Source organism: Vidua macroura, chromosome 2 (assembly GCF_024509145.1).
Source record: "Vidua macroura isolate BioBank_ID:100142 chromosome 2, ASM2450914v1, whole genome shotgun sequence".
Classification (NCBI taxonomy): Eukaryota; Metazoa; Chordata; class Aves; order Passeriformes; family Viduidae; genus Vidua; species Vidua macroura.
Genome location: NC_071572.1, coordinates 86,322,949 through 86,339,678, shown reverse-complemented (window position 1 = coordinate 86,339,678; position 16,730 = coordinate 86,322,949). Strand labels below are relative to the sequence as shown.

The 16,730-nt window shown below is 41.0% G+C and overlaps 1 protein-coding gene across 1 annotated transcript; it reads left to right on the top strand.

Annotated features, from left to right (window-relative positions):
• The first annotated feature begins 322 nt into the window (after positions 1 to 322).
• TMEM123 (transmembrane protein 123) lies at positions 323 to 16,599 on the top strand. The gene is made up of 6 exons (XM_053971620.1): positions 323 to 430; positions 5,251 to 5,301; positions 7,352 to 7,414; positions 11,946 to 12,137; positions 13,526 to 13,679; positions 14,782 to 16,599. The coding sequence occupies exons 1-6, from the start codon at positions 367 to 369 to the stop codon at positions 14,804 to 14,806; spliced, it is 549 nt and encodes a 182-aa protein (XP_053827595.1). The 5' UTR covers positions 323 to 366; the 3' UTR covers positions 14,807 to 16,599.
• Positions 16,600 to 16,730: the final 131 nt, after the last annotated feature.

Sequence of the window (16,730 nt, the reverse complement as noted above, 5' to 3'; positions counted from 1 at the left end):
TCAGATGTTGAATGGTATTTGGAAAACAGCCTGACATCACCAGCCGTGAGCGCTGTTCGCAGGCGGCGCTCCTGGAGCTCGGCCCTGTTTCCACAGGTGCTCACAGACCGCCAGAACGCCCCTCGGGTGTCCCCTCTGTAGCACCTGGTGAAGCACACACATCTCTCCGCTTGCCAGTCTCCCCTTACGGGTACCGCAGCCTTTCACCGCCCAGCCCGCCGGAAAACGCTGGGAGAAGGAGAAGAGAGAGAGAGAGAGGAGCCCACCTCGCTGCGCCCATCCCGCCCCACAGCCCCGCCCCGGCCCGCCCCTCGCCCGGCAGCGCGCAGACCGCGCCCGGCGAGCTCCGGCGGCCCCTCCGCGGCCATGCGGCTCCTCGGCGGCACGACCTGCGCTCTCTGGGCGCTGCTGCTGCTCGCCCGCGGCTCCCGTGAGTAGCGCCCGCGGGGGGACGGGCCGGGACGGGCCGGGCCGGTCCGAGCCGCTGGTCCTCCGCCCCTCGCAGCAGTTCTGCCTGGTGACTGTCGCCACAACTCCGCTGGGCCGACCCAGGCCTCGTCCCGGAGCGGGGCCGGGGCTGCGCCCTGGCTGTCCCCGAGCGCCCCGGGGCGCAGCAGTGGGACGGGACGGCGGTCGCTGGCGCTCTGCTCCCGAGCGGGAGCCCAGGTGGCACGGCCGGCGTGTTCGGGAGCTGTGACAAAACGGGGAGAAGGGGTAAACTTTCGGGATGTTTATTAAGTAGAAACAACAAGGACAGAAGAAATCCCCGAGGAGCGCTTGGGTTGGGGGTGCGCACGCCCGCAGGGATGCGCGGGCGCGGCTCAGCCGCGGCTCCGCCCCCGGGAGCCGGAGGCAGGGCCGCCCCCGCTGAGTCCGGCCAGGGGAGCCCCCGGCAGGGCCGGACTGGGAAGGGCCAGTCCCTGCCCCCTCTGGGCCTGTACTTGGGGCGAGGGGCTTCGGGCTCATGGTGGCGGTGCGGATGGGACAGCCGCTGTGCTTTGTCGCGCTTCTGGCAGGCGCTCGCAGCAGTGCCCCTTTGTAGTGGCCGATTCTAGCAAACGCACAGCCTTGTGCTCAGAACACCACAGTCAGGGGATTAGCGTTGACAGGCACTGATATAACCCGAGAAACATACAGGTCTGAGCTGCGAGGGTTGCCTTTTCGGAAGACTGAAGTGTACCACAGGGTGCCACACAATTTTCCAAAGTAAAGAAGCCAAAAGATGGTGGGTACTGGAATTAACCTGTTGTAAATACAGCCGAGGAATCTCAGTCCAGCAGTGTTAATATGCTGGTGTTTAATCTGGTGAAGTTGTAATATAAGTTGATTTAAAAAAAATATAATGAGGAATGTAAACAGCTTTACCTTCCAAAATATAATGAGGAATGTAAACAGCTTTACCTTCCAAAAAGAAGAGCAAGTTCCTTTAAAAGGAGTTAACAAGTAACCTGTTTATTGAATAGCTAAGGTCTTATGGCCTCTATTTAACAACAATAGCCTATCATTTCATGTGATATGAGATTGCACTGATCTGTCTTTTATCATGCTGCTTCCTGAGTGCATGTGGTGATTTAACTCAAAATGCAGTCACTGCTGTCTCCTGGGGCAGGGGTGATCTTTTGCAACTCCTGAAACTCAACCGTAGTCCTTCCTCTGTACGTGAATTGGTTGTCCGGAGCTCAGTTATGATTTGTTGAAAGAAGTTGTGACCTTTTAAGGCTCAGTTTAATGTAGCTGTTGAAATAGTTTGTTTGTTTTTCCCTCTGTCCACTTAGAAACTTCCAGAAAGTACTGCTGAGAATTGTGTTGATTTCAGCAGACGTTTGTGATTATCTAATCAACACTACAGGAGGAAGTGTGAACCCCATCAAATACTCCAATATGCAAAGAGTGAAAGTGGCAGTAGATGTGTACTCACTCCAGTTAATATTTTTGTGCAGACTGCTTATTTTAATATAATGCTGCTCTTTTACTCTGCTGGACAGTTTATTTATATGTGTCAGTCATGTCAGTGGAAGAAATGTTATTTAACCAAAATAATACGGTTTAGAAAAAATGCTTCCCACACTTATGTAAAATCCATCTGGCTTCCTGGTACCTGAGTAAGGAGAATCCCCTCTCCCTGTCAGGAAGTGGCCCCCACCCCTTTCCTGTTGTGTTGAGAAAAGATTGTTAGTGACATCTTCCAAGAGGTTACTTGTATACAAAACTACTCACAGTAAAAAAAGTCATCACCAGCAGCAGCCTCCAGGCTTGAAAACAGGCATGATATTTTGATTATAGTGTATCATCTGCTCTTAGAAGAGGTTATATTCATATTGCTCTAAGATCTCTGCTTTAACCATTCCAGCACCTCAACACGTCCTCATCTGGATATCTTAGACATTACTGAGCAAGTGGGTGATCTTTGTGTTGGACTGCACATTGTCAGTGCTTCTGTGCTTTTGGGGTTTTAAACCAACAACAGCAGAATGACTTGGACATAAAACTCCCCTCTGTGCCTTCTATGCCTTAAGCTTGAAAAGCATGCTGCTTTTGAGGGAGTTTTATATATTACTTTTGCCATGTCCCCAAAATGAATAAAGCTGTGCTTAGTAAAAATGACGGTTTATATACCAACATTTTCTGCAGCATAAAGTTTAGCTACACTAGACATAAAGTGTGTGAGTCCTTAGAAATGAGGTTATCTTTTAAGTCATGGTTGGAGTGAACAAATTGACTGACTATTGCCATTCATTTGTGTAGGTTCCTTCTACCAGGGTTCAGCTATGGAGAATAGTAATTTGGTATGTGTCTAAGCTGGAGACTACAGATTCCAAATGACTATTTTCCACTGTGCTGATTTTTGCAGGACCTGGCAAAATCAAGTCCATTTAACTTCCTGTCCTTTTCCTTTTTAGCATGTATCAGAGCTACCCCTATCACTCACTCTGTACATATTTATTTAACACATAAGCACAAATCTCGATTCCAGCTATGAAACTGGACTGATTTTGCCCTTTTGAAAGTTTGTGTATCAAAATTATCTCCAGTTCGTGACTTGACGCACTAGAGCAACAAAACCACAAGGGGCCCTGAAAGTACTCAAAATGCCAGACTCTGATGGGCTTTCACAGGAAGCACACTTGCCTTCAGATACATCCCAGCTAGCCACGGTTCTGTGGTTTTTTAGCTGCATCTGTGCCTGACCTTAAACAGAGCAAAACAGGGTTAGACAAAAATCATATTGATTCCGCCATCTCTGTCCTTCTCCAGTTTGTGCTGCTCTGATCCACTTTTAAGTTGGGCATATCCTTGTGTTGGTTCTTTTTAATCATGAAAAATGAAAACAAGAGATCCTTTCTTTCTGTCCCCTCTCTTCTGGGTCACAGGGAGAGTAGACCTCAACACAGAGTTTGTTAATCTCTGCTTAAGAGTCATAGGCCCGATCTTGCAGCTGATTCTGTGGCCCCAAGAGCTCTGCTTCTGCTTGTGCACAGGATGCTGCAGCTGGCTGCTGGCTCTCTCCCCCCTTCCTTCCTGTGCTAGCACATGTGTGTCTACACCTGGGTCAGTGTGGATTTCTAACCCTTGCACTTCTGCTTCCTGGAGAAGGCCAGAACCCCTCCCTGTTTTGCTTCTGGACAGTTGAACTGTGAAGCCTGTGGTCTGGGATGAGAGGTTCTACTTGTCAGAGCCATAACTGCATAAAAGCTGTGGTGCCTTTTGCTTTGCTTAACCCAGGAGTCCTTACTGCCTCTGAAGTATCGTGAGTGCCACTGCAGTGATACATGCAGCTTCATATTCAAAGGCACAGTCTCAGGATAGAGAGCACTTTGGGAATAGTATCATTTTAAGATGGTTTTTTATCTCCCTTGTCCCATTCACTGCCATGTGTTCCGATGTGGAATTTGCTTATGCAAAGCTCCATTTAAGGAGTATTTGTATTCTGGAGCCAATGCATTTTATTCAAACTAAGAAACTTACCAGTGTTTGTGTTTGTTTAAGAAGGAAAAAAAATAAGCATCTTTTAAGCTGGATACGGTCCTCATCTTTCAAGGTGTGCAGTCCAAGCTGATCTGAACTAAACTAATACAGTCCTGCCTTTACTTCAACCTCTATTTTCTGCCTCTCTCTTTTAGCCAGTTACCTTCCAAGCCCTTTCTGCTGGTTAAAAAATTTCTCTGCAGAAAAAAAACATTATGTGCTGTTGAAGAGGGACGTAATGTCGGTTTTGTGGTGACTTAGCTTTCCCAATCATATCATTGTTTAATGTGGGGGAACTTGCTGTGATATAGAACAGTTTTTGCAGGATTGGGTCCTTTCTGGGGAAGCTGAGTTTAGCAGTGTCCTATCCTTTGTTTGTTTGTTTTCCCTAATCTCCCTAATTAAACAGTGTAACGTACTTTGCAGTGCTGCCCTCAGTCTTGATATTGTAGGCATGAGATACAAGAAGTTATTTTGTCATTTGTATTTGCACACTTTGCCACTTTGAGACTTCGACTAAGGTTTTGTAAGCATGAAGAAAATGCCCTATTTCTGTGATACTCAATTCAGGTTATTTGGTTGTCTTTTACATGATATTAGGTGATCAGAACTAAACTGTTTATCAAAGGAGGAATCCACAACTGATCCTCTTGTATGTGTATGAATGTCAGTCTACTCATTCTCTGTGGTTTATCTTTAAATTTTATCACTTCTTTGGGGGTATGATCCTTCTCAGTCCCATTCCCCACCTTCCAAATGCTCAGTGGAGGCATTAACGTGCCCTTAGTCCCAAAGTGAATAATGTAACTTCTTAGTGGAGCTAATTGTGGTATCATGTTGTCCATTTAAGTCCAGAGAAGCACCTATCTGCCTGAAAAGTCCTGGCAAACTTCACAGGAAGAGATAGAAGTGAGAAGTTCTTTCTCTTCTGCTGTAGGTGATGTAGGTCAGATGTTATTACTGAAGGAAAGTGCCTGATTTTTTGCCTCTTTTGGTCTCATTTCATCTCAAGGAAGATGAAAACTTGGGATGGGGATGATGGAAAAGATAAAACAAGGATGGGAGGCGTTTCAGTTCATTTGGTGATTGGGTAGTAGAAATGATGTCATTTTTAATGCAGTCAGAGCAAGCTGTTACGCTAACATGCTTTTATATCATCATCATGACTGACTTCTGTCCATGGTAAATTAATCATTTATATGCCCAAAGCAAGTGGCAGATGGTATACCTTTTTTTCTTCTTCCACCTAAAACAATCTTATTATTCCTGTGTTTTTTAATGTAGGTAATGAAGTCGTGAACGGCACTACTCCCATTCCAGGCAGTAGGTTGCCAGGTAATACTTTTGACATTTCTGTTACTGTTCCTCAGTAGCATCAAGAAAAGCAATATGTATTGTTGTGTGCTTTAAACTGTCTTATAATAATTTGCCCTTTATTTTATTTTATTGAATTGTGAGCAGCTGTAGGGCAAAAGGGAGGTACTCTGATTGCCACATCTATTCTAAGACAACTAAAGAGATTTAAGGGGAACAGTAAAACATGATTCAATTCTCATATCCTTGGGTACCCCAGAGCAATGGAGAGAGGAGAAATAAAATGGGAAAATACTGTGTATAGAACTAGAAACACCTGACAATGTCAATTTGCAGTTAAAAGGAGAACCAAGAAGTCTGCTAGATTAGAATTCAGTGATCTCCAGATAAAGGCAAGGCATTTTTTCATTTGAGTCATTTTTGCCCTGTACTACTTCAGTCATCTCATTTGCTGTTAGCCAACAATACTCTGCTCATTAACTCACTCTGTCTTGTGTTAGTTGCAATACTGACTCACTCGCAAATTCCAGGCAGTAGATGTGGCTCTTTTTACCTGTATGAACATGCAGTCCACATCCACAGCTGTCCCAGGGCTGCCAAAGTAAGCACTTAAAACCTGGGGAAAGCTCAAAGATGTGTTCTGGTTACAGTACTGGGCCTGTGTGGAAAAGATTTAACCCCAGGCATATCCATGGCTTATGCTGGGCTAAAAGTCAACATATGCAAGAAAGAATGTGTTTGTAATTGTACAATCATAGACCCTTTCTCAAAGGCAATTAAATCTGCAACTTAATGTCCCAGTTATGTCAGTGTAAGAGTTGATTGTGCAGTACACAGTGTGGGGGGCTACGTGGCTGTGATTATACCAAATAAAAAGCAAAGTAATGCCCTCTGTAATTTCCACCCCCCCTACAATTTTTTGGTATGAAGATGTAACTTTGGTGCATTTGTTCTTAACCTGACCTTGTTCATAATGTATGCAATTACAAAGAGTTTTAGATTAGACTTTTCCAGTGGTAAGAACAGCAGATCCATTCAGAGGAAATAAGTGTAGGTCTGCTTCTTGATTGCAGTAGCTCTGTTGCTCTCCTCTTAATCTCTGAGGTTATATGGTTTATTCTTCAGCCATGCTGAAGAGCAGCAGAGCTGCTGCAAGGCACATAACCCTGCCAGTGTAGGAGGGTGCTGTAAAAGATGACTTACTTCAGAGAAAGGAATGATCATAGAATGGGCTTTCACAGCAGTGCAGAATGAAGGGAGGAAGATATGGGCAGTGACACTCCCAGGAACAGCCTGGTAGATCTTTGCCAGGAGTAAGGGACATGTAATCTGTGAGAAATACAGAAGAGGCATATAGCAATGTGGAGAGAAGTGGGTGGGAGCGTGCCTGAGAAGCCTATGAGGAAGGAGGACCGGAAGGAGGGACAAGAAAAAGAGAACTGGAAAAGGAGAAGTGAAACAAAGGAGAGAAAGGCAAAACCACTAAGACTGGGTTACATTTTATGTCTGGAAACAGGTAGATTCTTGGGACTTTTTTGTGTAGAGAACTTAAGTATGCAGTAAGACGTTTCTCAGAGTATCTGACTGCAGTATATTCCCAGTATCATCCCAGTTTGCAACAGAGATGCAACAAAATGAAAGAAGAGATCAAGGGAGAGAAAATAGAACTGAAATAGAGGAATAAAAATACAAAGCTGCCTTCCCTCATAGTGCATAAGTAGATTAAGAAGGTTAGTGTCAGTATGGCTATTTTACAGCAAACGGAATAAAATATGACATAGAAGTTGAAGACAATGAACAGAGGATGTGTAAAGAATCAGATGCAAGCCATTTGGGCACTGCTGTGCATACAGTGTTAACTATATTCTTGCTGCACTGAGATCTGGAAGCATTTTGCACAGGGATAAAAACCATCTACTTTGGGATGGGCCACTTTCTGCTGTATTCTCAACTGTAGTCTCCAAGCACAGATACCCTGAGGACAGTATTGTGTTGTGGGTAACTTAATTATAGTATGTTAAAATTAAAGTGAATAATACTGATTTTTTGTTGCTTTTTTTTTTCCTTAAAGACAGTAGCAGTTCACCCGTTGTCACTGCATCATCCACACAATCTACAGCAACATCTACAGGAGGTATGTATCTGTTCATTACTGTGAACCTAGAAGTTAGTTCCAAACCTAACCCTGATCATACCAAGTTCTAAAGAACAGGCCATCAAAAGTGGGTATGTGAGACAGTTTTTACCATTTTAAGACTGGGAAGCAACATGTAAAACAACTCTGAAAAGAAGCTATATTGTTTTTCAAATTTAGGTGCCATACTTCATTAGTAATTACATATGTGATGCCGTTTAAACACAGGAATCAAAATTTAACTTCAAGGAAGAGTTGAAACAAGTAGGGTTTTTTTAATGTTTATTCTTCATCTTTAAGCAAGCTTCTTCCATTTTCATGAAGTAAAGATGAATAGGTTGTTAAGCAAACAGTGCATATTGGTTTAATATTATTTCACAATAAACAGATTTAGGGTCTAATGAAATCCTGGGAGTTTGAGTTCCAAGAATAGGACTCCATTTCCTTTTAGATAAAGACTCATAGAATTACAGGACCATCAAGGTTGGAGGAGAACTTCAAGATCATCTGTCCAGCTGTCAGTGTAGTCCTGCCATAACCACCTCTAAACCATACCCCCACGTGCCGAATCCAGGCTTCTCTTGGACACTTCCAGAGATGGTGACTCCACCAGCTCCCTGGGCAACTTATTCCAATGCCTAACCACTCTGTCAGTGAATTTTTTTTTTTTTTTCCTAATATCCCCTGGCACAACTTAAGGACATTTCCTGCACTATAGAAAATAATCCTTAGAGAGCTCCTAGCACAAAATAGTGCCATTTAAGCCAGTATCAGTCAAGTGCAACAATTTGTCATGAGTGTGTTTTCATTGTTCTAGCACTATTGTATTTCCTCCACAACCTGCCAAAACAACTGAAAGTAAGTTAAAAAAGGGAGTTAAAACATTAATCTTCTGGAAGAACTTGCACAGGCAGATTTCACTGCATTAGTAAGGGTTGGATAAGAGTTAATGTCATGCAGTTGTTCAGGCTGTGATGCACAGATAGAATATTGCATCTGAGAGAAGCTAGAAACTGGGACTCCTTTGTGCTAAGAGCCGTGTGAAAGCAGGGCAGAAATGTTGTGTCTTCTTAAGATGCTTTGTGTATTTGTGGAATTTTATGCTGATCATAAAGTCCCAGCTATGTAATTTCATTTCTAATGAACTCTTATATTTTGTCTCTATAATTTCGAGATAAGCTCTGAGTTAACACACTCAGAAGTTGCTTGGTTTTTTTTAATCTAAGTATAAAATACTCACTGGAAGGAAAAAAAAAACACCTTTGCAAAGACTTTCCTTTTGATAGCAAGCAAGTGGTGCAGTGTCTCATTCCATTGCCTGCAGTGTAACAGTTCAAGCATGTCTAACTTGGAAAGTCCAGAGATTTCTGTAATCTCCTTGTTACCTTATGGCCATCCCCCTAAGTGTGTGAAGCCACAGTGTTTCACCCACCCTGTGCTCCTGTGCTCCTTCTGACTTCTGCTCCAGCCCTTGCAGGTTTCTTGGAGAGGTCTGAGTTTTACTAGTTTTGGATAATAACACTAAAAAGAGGCCTGAGCCCTTTACTGCTAGGCATTGGATAAACAACAGATTAGCTGTGCCTTGCTTTGCAAGGTTTGGCGATTCTCATCCTTCTGTTGTTTGTTTTTTTTTTCCATTAAAAATGTCATAGATTTTAATACAGTGGTCATGTATTTTGATTGTCTGTCTCAACTTCTTCAGAATAAAGACTAGTGGGTATATGTACTTACTTAATTTTGCTTAAAGTCTTTGCCATTATTTTTTGGGGGAGCAAAAAGGGAGGGGGAAGAAGGAAGCAAAAGTCTGTTTCATTCAATCATTTTCCATGCAAGAGAAAGTATTTATTAGAAAGTATTTATTTTAGGAAGGGCATTCCATAATAATCTTGCATGTTAGCACAGTGCTTACACAATTTGAGTTTTGTGCTCATTCTTTTTGAGTTAGCAGTATATGCTACTACTCCTTTAGTGCTATAAGGATTCTTATCTATATGCTATATATTTTTTTAATTGATGATTATAGCATAGCTATTTAATACTTAAACACTGGTAGCAAACTATGTAAAATACTTGTCTCTTTTAAAAACAAAGCATCATAAACCTGAACTATATTACTGGCATGCATCCTTTTTAAATAATAAAAAATAACTTGGGTCGTCCGGGTTTATTTAGTATAGTGTTTGATGAAGCCCATCTGATCTTTGGGGGGAATGTAATTAGGGAAATAAAAGGACAGATGTTACTAGCAAATATTCTTTCATCTTCACTCTGTTTGTAAAATAGTATGGGTAAGGTTTTTCAAAGATGGAGAAGAACAGATTATTGCCTGATTCATGTCAGCTTCCCAAATTCTTCAGCTGCCTCAGGTAGTCTCCCAATGATGTTTTGAAATGCCTGTTGCTAAGTGCATCATGAAAGATAGGTCTAGAGATTAGACAGATTTTAATGGCTGTAATCTTGATTAAATAAAAAAAAAAAAAGGATTGCTACTAGAAAAGAGAGGGAGGGGAAGTTATGTGCAAATGTGCTGGAATTCCTCATAGATTTGGATTTTTTTCATTATGACTCAGGTGTTCCATAGGGTAATTTAATACCCACGGAATGAATAGCAACGTAATTTGTGTAACATCATTTTTTAATGTTACACATCTAACAGTTAGCCATTGTATTGCTCAGAAACAGAAGGCTCTTTGACACTCGGAAATCTCAGCTCAGAAACAACCCACCCACAGAAAACTGCTTGACACTTGCATCCAGATTTGTCCGTCTTTGGTATCACTTATGTTAGGAATGTACTTACCAGGTGTGGTTTCATGTCGTGTAACTGTAGATGGTTTCCATGTAGACATTTCCTTGCTTACTTCCTACAATGAGGAACTATTTGATATTTATGGATCATTGTGCCATTGGGGAATTTTACCTGTCAGTATTAAAATGTGCCCTGAATTTTATCTGATGTATTTTACGCATGCTTCATAGAGGAACTGAATTTTCCTAATTGTAACAAGGTAAGCAAATTAATATAGTGTTTCAGTTGTTCCACCTCAATGAATGCTCATTTCAAAGGGTTTTCTGGGTTTATGGCACAATACAGTTATAACATGAAAGAACAGGAAAACAAACAACATTTACAAAGGAGTCTGTATTTTGGTATTTCAGTAGTTTTAATGCTAAATGTCTCAGAAGTGCTGTGTAGGCTAGTTTCTTTTTGCATGTTTACATTGTTATAATGATGAGGTTTTTTAAGTTTTTGATGCTCATATCAGCACTGGAAGCTGTAATACTTAAATCTTAGCAAAGACACAGTTTTGTGTGTAGTTCTTCATGTTTTACACATTAATTTTATTCTACAGAAGCATTTTAAGTGCTGTATAAAAAAGAGCAGAAATTGAGTATCACGGTTACTCTAGAATTGAGATGAAACTATCCTTCAATTTTTCTAATTTTAGACAATTTCAAGAAAACATAGATAAATTAGATATTTGAAATTCCATGTTGAAAAGCTTTTGAGGTGTGTAAAATGAGCCCAGCTTGTGTGAAACTATAGAAACAATGCAGAAGTGGACAGCTGCAAAGGAGCTGTTTCCCTTTATGTTTTCATACATAAAAGCTATTTGCATCCTACTGTCTGCTTAGAGAAATGTTGCATAACAGACTGCTGTTTCTTGTTAGTTCCTTCTTAGAAAAATAAGTAATTGTTTTACAGTAATTCTATCTGGCTGCCTTTCATGAAAGTTCTAAGGATTTTCCTATAAATAGCAATTTCTATTATTCTTGAGTTTTGTATAATGATATTTTTTTTCTGAACAATTCATTAGTGTTTTCTGAGGAGGGAAGGGGAAGTGTTAAGTAAAAGTAAAGTAAAAGACACTACATCAATGAAACTTGAGAAAAAGCATTCCAGCCTTTGTTTTAACCTTGGCAAGACTAAATAAATTACTTAAGCAGTACATTTACTTTAGTTGAAATTTTGTCACGTTTTATCCTTACCATATAAATACAGAATTCTCTGTGGTAAGTTTTAATGTATATGGAACCTTAGTAATGCTAGTGTTTCATTCAAAAGCAAATGAAAGATCAAATCATTACTAAAATTGGGGGGTGGTGCTTTCATACAAACCCTGTTCTTATAAGAAAAGCTTTGTTGTCTGAAAATGTAGGCACTTCAAATAGAAAGTAACTCTTGATCCAGAATTTTACTGCATTTTAACATATTGTAAGTTAGGCATCATTCTATGGAACTGAGTTTTTACAAAAAAAAAAAAAAAAGCTGACTCACCTAAAAGTCATCATATATTATCCAGGTTTTCTTTATAGCTTTTCCTTTAAAGAATTCTTGACCTTGAGGCCCAGAAATCAGAAGTTAGGTCTTCCCAAAGGAAAGTCTGTATGCAAGCCTGGATACCATGCAGTGGCATTTTTATTGTTACTCTGTCGTTCTGTTTGGGCATGATAAATGTGGTCTTACTCAATGAGTGTACAGTTGTTTATTCTGATTAGTTTTTCTGTGTGGTATCACAAAAATTCCCAGGTGTGTCCAGCAGTACCACTCATCTGACCAGTACCAGTCAGCCCAACACCACCACCATGTCTGTGATCCTGACAACTCAGCCCACCAAAACCAACCAGACAGGAACACCCACCACAGCTTCACCAGGCAAATCGCCACAAGGCAACATTACAGTGGTGACCACTTCTAAGACTTCCTCCACTTCTGTAACAGGTAAGTTCACAGTTCAGGAAGCTCCAAAGGCTTGGATGCATGTTCAGCTGGGTTGTAGAACAGTTAGTTTTACAGCAGTGTAAAAAGAAAGAAGTTATTTGCATGCTAAAAAACAAGACTAAAGTGGGAATTCATTACTAAGCTGGATACAATAACGTTGCTCTGAGCACTCTGCTTACTGAGACGCCTGACAGATTTAGGGAAAAGATAGGAAAGTGCAAGTGGTCTTATCCAGCAGCCACAGCAAGGAGATTAGCAATGTAAAGGAGAAAGCCTCAATTTTGAATACAACTTCTGTGTTTGTTCAGCTCTCCTTTCTGCAGTTTATTTGAACTCATCTCTAATACTTCCTTTTTCACAGCTGACCTGTATCGCAAAATATGTCTACTGGCTTGGTAAAAAGACTGAGTTCTGTTAGCAATGTAATGAACCTAACAGAGAATAGAGCTTGACCATGCACAAGTCACCCCTTATGTAAAAGTTGTCAACTGCAGTTCAACTGTACCTGGTAATACAGAAACAGTGAGTGCAGAATTCAGTATTTCCTTGCACTTGGCTGGCTGTGTTCCCATTACTTCATGCTTGCACTTTTGAACACATCAGGAGTTCTCACATACCAGTGAAGCATCATTGGGTAGGTGAAGGTGTCACCTGAAGAACTTGATCATGTAACACTCTGCATGTAGCTAATACAAATAGAACTGGGCACAGACTGGTCTTTAGGTGGGAGTTTGTAGCAGATGTAACCAGTTCTAGCAGCAAAACAGCTATGGCTTTATCTGAGGCCATGTTGTCTGTGTCAATGTTTGTGTCAGGCTGCAGAGCTGATCTCACTTGGGACTGTGAGGGTACAATTCCATGAGAGGTAAAGCAATCCCAACAGCTCATTGCCACCAAGTGTTGTGCTCCCACTACACTGACGGACTTGGAGGCTGTTGGACCCCTCTTGCAGGATGACTCAGTATGCTCATCTGAATGAAAGCAGCTTCCTTTTATGCTTGGTTTCATTTCAGGACACCTTTGTGAGTTAAATTGGTTCATGGAGACTATGAAAAACTGGCCTAAGAAGGGCAGGAGCTCCATGTATAGAAGGAGGGGAGAGCAGGGGAGAGAAAAGGCAGGGGGGTAAAAGGGAGGTGGAGAGAAGGAGCAGTTGGTCTTGCAGAGACAGCAAGCAGTTGGATCAGCTGTGCCCATGTCACCAGAATATGGCACTTAAAACCAGAGCCCTACGTTTGTGTGCTTGGCTTGTGTCTTGTCAGTTGATCTTGGTTGTCTAAGTGGGTCTTTCGGTGATAAATCAATGGTGAGGGCAGGATGTAGAGTAGTCTCTCAAAACACAACTTTGCAAACTCTGTAAAATGTGCCTTTTGTTTTCTTCTTTTCAGCCACATCAAAATCAGAGGCTGTCATAGTCAAAACCTCCAGGTTTGATGTGGGCAGTTTTGTAGGTGGCATTGTGCTGACTCTTGGAATCCTCGTCATTCTCTACATTGGATGCAAAACTTACCACTCCAGAAGAGGCATTCAGTACAGAACCATGTAAGTTCCCAAGGGGTCGTCCCTTGACCATTTATTACTTTCTTGAGGGGGAAAAGGAAAACCAAATGGGTAGAATGAACTCTGATACATTTCTTTAATGTACATTATATTAATATAAGTAAGAGATTTAACTCTGATGTTTTGTCTTTCACCACTTCTGCCATTCCTCATTAGTACTATGCCTCTCTTCTGTGTGGGTTTTTTTTTTCTCTGATCTATTATATAAAATAATTCTATTCTTTTTAAAAGGATCCTTGTCTTTTAGCTTGTCCATGAATAGTTAACATTTCATTGAAAGTTTCTGCAGTTTGCAAGATTTCTTTTTCCTAGACTCTGTCTATTCATTCTTTGGTGTTTTCCTCCCCCTTGCCATTAATGTATAGTGAATTCTAATCAATGTTTCTTATCCTTACCAATTTCTTGTCTTACCATTTCACTTGCTTTTATGCTCAGCTCTACTCCAGGCTTCAGGACCTACCCACATTTAGTTTAAGAACTAGCTTGCTTTTCTTTTCATCTTCAGTGTCATCCATCTCAGTCAAGAAGCTTGTTTTAAGTGAGGTGATGTCATTAGACCTGTTGGGATACTGGTGTTCAGGCCTTATTTCTCTCTATCTTGATTCCTCCTTACTGGTCATGGAATGAAGGCAGTCCCTACTGCACCTTTACCTGAAGTGGTGTTTGTGATGCAGTCTAGAACAATGGGCATTGTAAAATTCACATCAACAGCATCTTCAAAACAAAGGGAACCTGCTGCTGAGCTTGTGCGGTGGCTTTGATTAACTTTACTACTGGTTATAGGTAAGACAGATAGGATAAACAGGTCTGAGCAACAGCTGATGTAAGTATACATGAATGACATATGAAAGACAAGGTGTTAATGAGACCAGTGAAGCTGGAGGAGTGTTGACAAAACAAAACTGTTCAGCTAACTTCAGACTTGGCTCAGAGAGGACTGTAACTCCCAGATCAACGTGTCCTTACTCCTTCTTGGCAAGGCGTCCTCTGCTCACAAAATAACCTTCTCAGCAGAATCTGGGTGGCTCTTTCTCATGTTGACTGTTGCTTGTGCAGAATATTAATTACTATGTTTCTGTTACAGTGATGAACATGATGCTATCATTTAAAGGAGACTTCAGAGAAGACAGTGCTGGAAGCCCACCTTGTCACAGCTGTTGTAACTTCTGAGTTTCTTTCATAAAGATTATCACAGTCTCTAAACCTGTCTTGGGTGTTACCCTGCAAAATGTTGAGAAGCTTTTAAACATCCTGATTTTTTACATTGGCTCATGTAAGATGAACTCAGCACTTTGTAGAGACAGTATTTTCTTTTTCCAGCACTTGTAACCAGATTTAGAGAAAATCACATATTGAGTCATTTTAAGGTACACACAGAGCTCTCTGAAATAGCTAATTACTAGCACAGGCAATTGCATCAGTGCAATTCTAAGTTCAGGGGTTTTTTTCTAAAATTTTGTATTAAATTGTATTTATTTTGAAGTTTGATGTGAACTCTAGTTTAGAAATTTCAGGTTTTGTACACTCCATTAATTTTTAATAGGCTTCAAAGGAGTTGTGGTTAGATAACTGTATAGAAGTGAATAGAATGAGTATTCTAAATGTCAGTCATTAGCTCACCATGAGCTGCAGATGCTTTCCTTAATAGGCTGTATAAGGAGAGTAGCTGCAGGAAACATGGACAGAATGGAAGTATCCATCCATAACCCTTTTCTCTAAAAGTTCCTTTTTTTCTAGCATGTCGTAATGAAGCTTGTGCAATTGAAGATTTAATGAAAATAGCGAAAAGTAATTTTGCCGTTATAAATATAAAAAAAAAAATTAAATTGGCTTTTAAGTTGAAGTTAGCAATAATTTGGCTCTTGGTTTTTATTATTATGAACCTGTCTGCAGTGTTTTAGCAGCATTTGATAATCATTTAAGGTTGTATAAAGAAGGGAAAAACTATAAGACAGCATTTTAGCAGACTGTAAACTGCATTTTTACAGCTATTTTCAGAACTTGATCCTGCTGCACAGATGTACAGAGGCCTGGTCAAAAGCCCAGCTGAAGGCACTGGGGCATCTCTGAGATAACTTTAGCTGAAGGCTCAAATGCTCTGAGGGTCCTGTGCAGGATGGCTGGTCCTATTGCCATGTCACTTCTGCAGGTCCACTCAGGTAAATCTGCTGACTTCAGTAGATGGGCTCCTGACTTACACTGCTGTAAGGAAAACTAGAACAAGGATCAGGAAACACAAGCCTGCATCTCTTAAAGTCACTGAATGATTGTTCAGTCTTGCTCGGGCTTAATTTGTAGACCCATCCCCATTGAAGAGGGTTGATGTGTGGGGTTTGACTGTTCTGGTTACTGCTGGCACCAGTGCCTCATGCTGGGCACAGGGGAGATGGTGACAGGTAAGGAAAAGTCACAGTGGGAACTGCACATTGGTCTGTTGGGGGCTGGGGAACAACTCATCAGGGAAAGTGTAACTACTTTGGAACAGATTATTTTCTTAAGCAATAGTTTATTCTGACATGCAATGTTAAAGTGGCCATAAGGGTTTTTTTTTTTCTTTTTCACATAGTAAAACTGTTTCCAAGGCATAGGCAACTCCGGCAATCCATGGCTAATGAGTCATCTTACTAGCTACTCACCTGAAAAAGAGTGTAACAGGGCTGTTTCATTTTTTACTGTGTTTGAGGGTCAGGGGAGAGTGATTTGAAGTAACATTTTTATTTTTTCCTAATTGTATTATTTGGTGGAATATTACTGGATTTGACTTGAAGAGTTATGGAAACAATTCTTTCATAGAACTGTAATTCCTTACTTTGTAGAAATTAAGATAGTTAAGTGCAACTGGGATTGTCTCCCCTCTGCTGTACAGACAAATAAAATTAAGTCTTTGGAGTTACTACATTAATTTCAGTGGAATTTTTAATTTATTATCTGGTTTTGTAATTCCCTCAGTCCTTTCCACAGTCATAACCATTTGATAAGAAGCATTCCCTATATCTACTTTTAAATGCTAGAATACCAGACCTAGCTCATTTT

Excerpts from the sequence above, each read along its gene's own strand:
- TMEM123 (XM_053971620.1), top strand. The coding sequence starts at position 367 with ATGCGGCTCCTCGGCGGCACGACCTGCGCTCTCTGGGCGCTGCTGCTG. Across the intron at positions 7,415-11,945 it reads TACAGCAACATCTACAGGAG|GTGTGTCCAGCAGTACCACT; the intron begins GTATGTATCTGT and ends AAAAATTCCCAG. Across the intron at positions 12,138-13,525 it reads TTCCTCCACTTCTGTAACAG|CCACATCAAAATCAGAGGCT; the intron begins GTAAGTTCACAG and ends TCTTCTTTTCAG.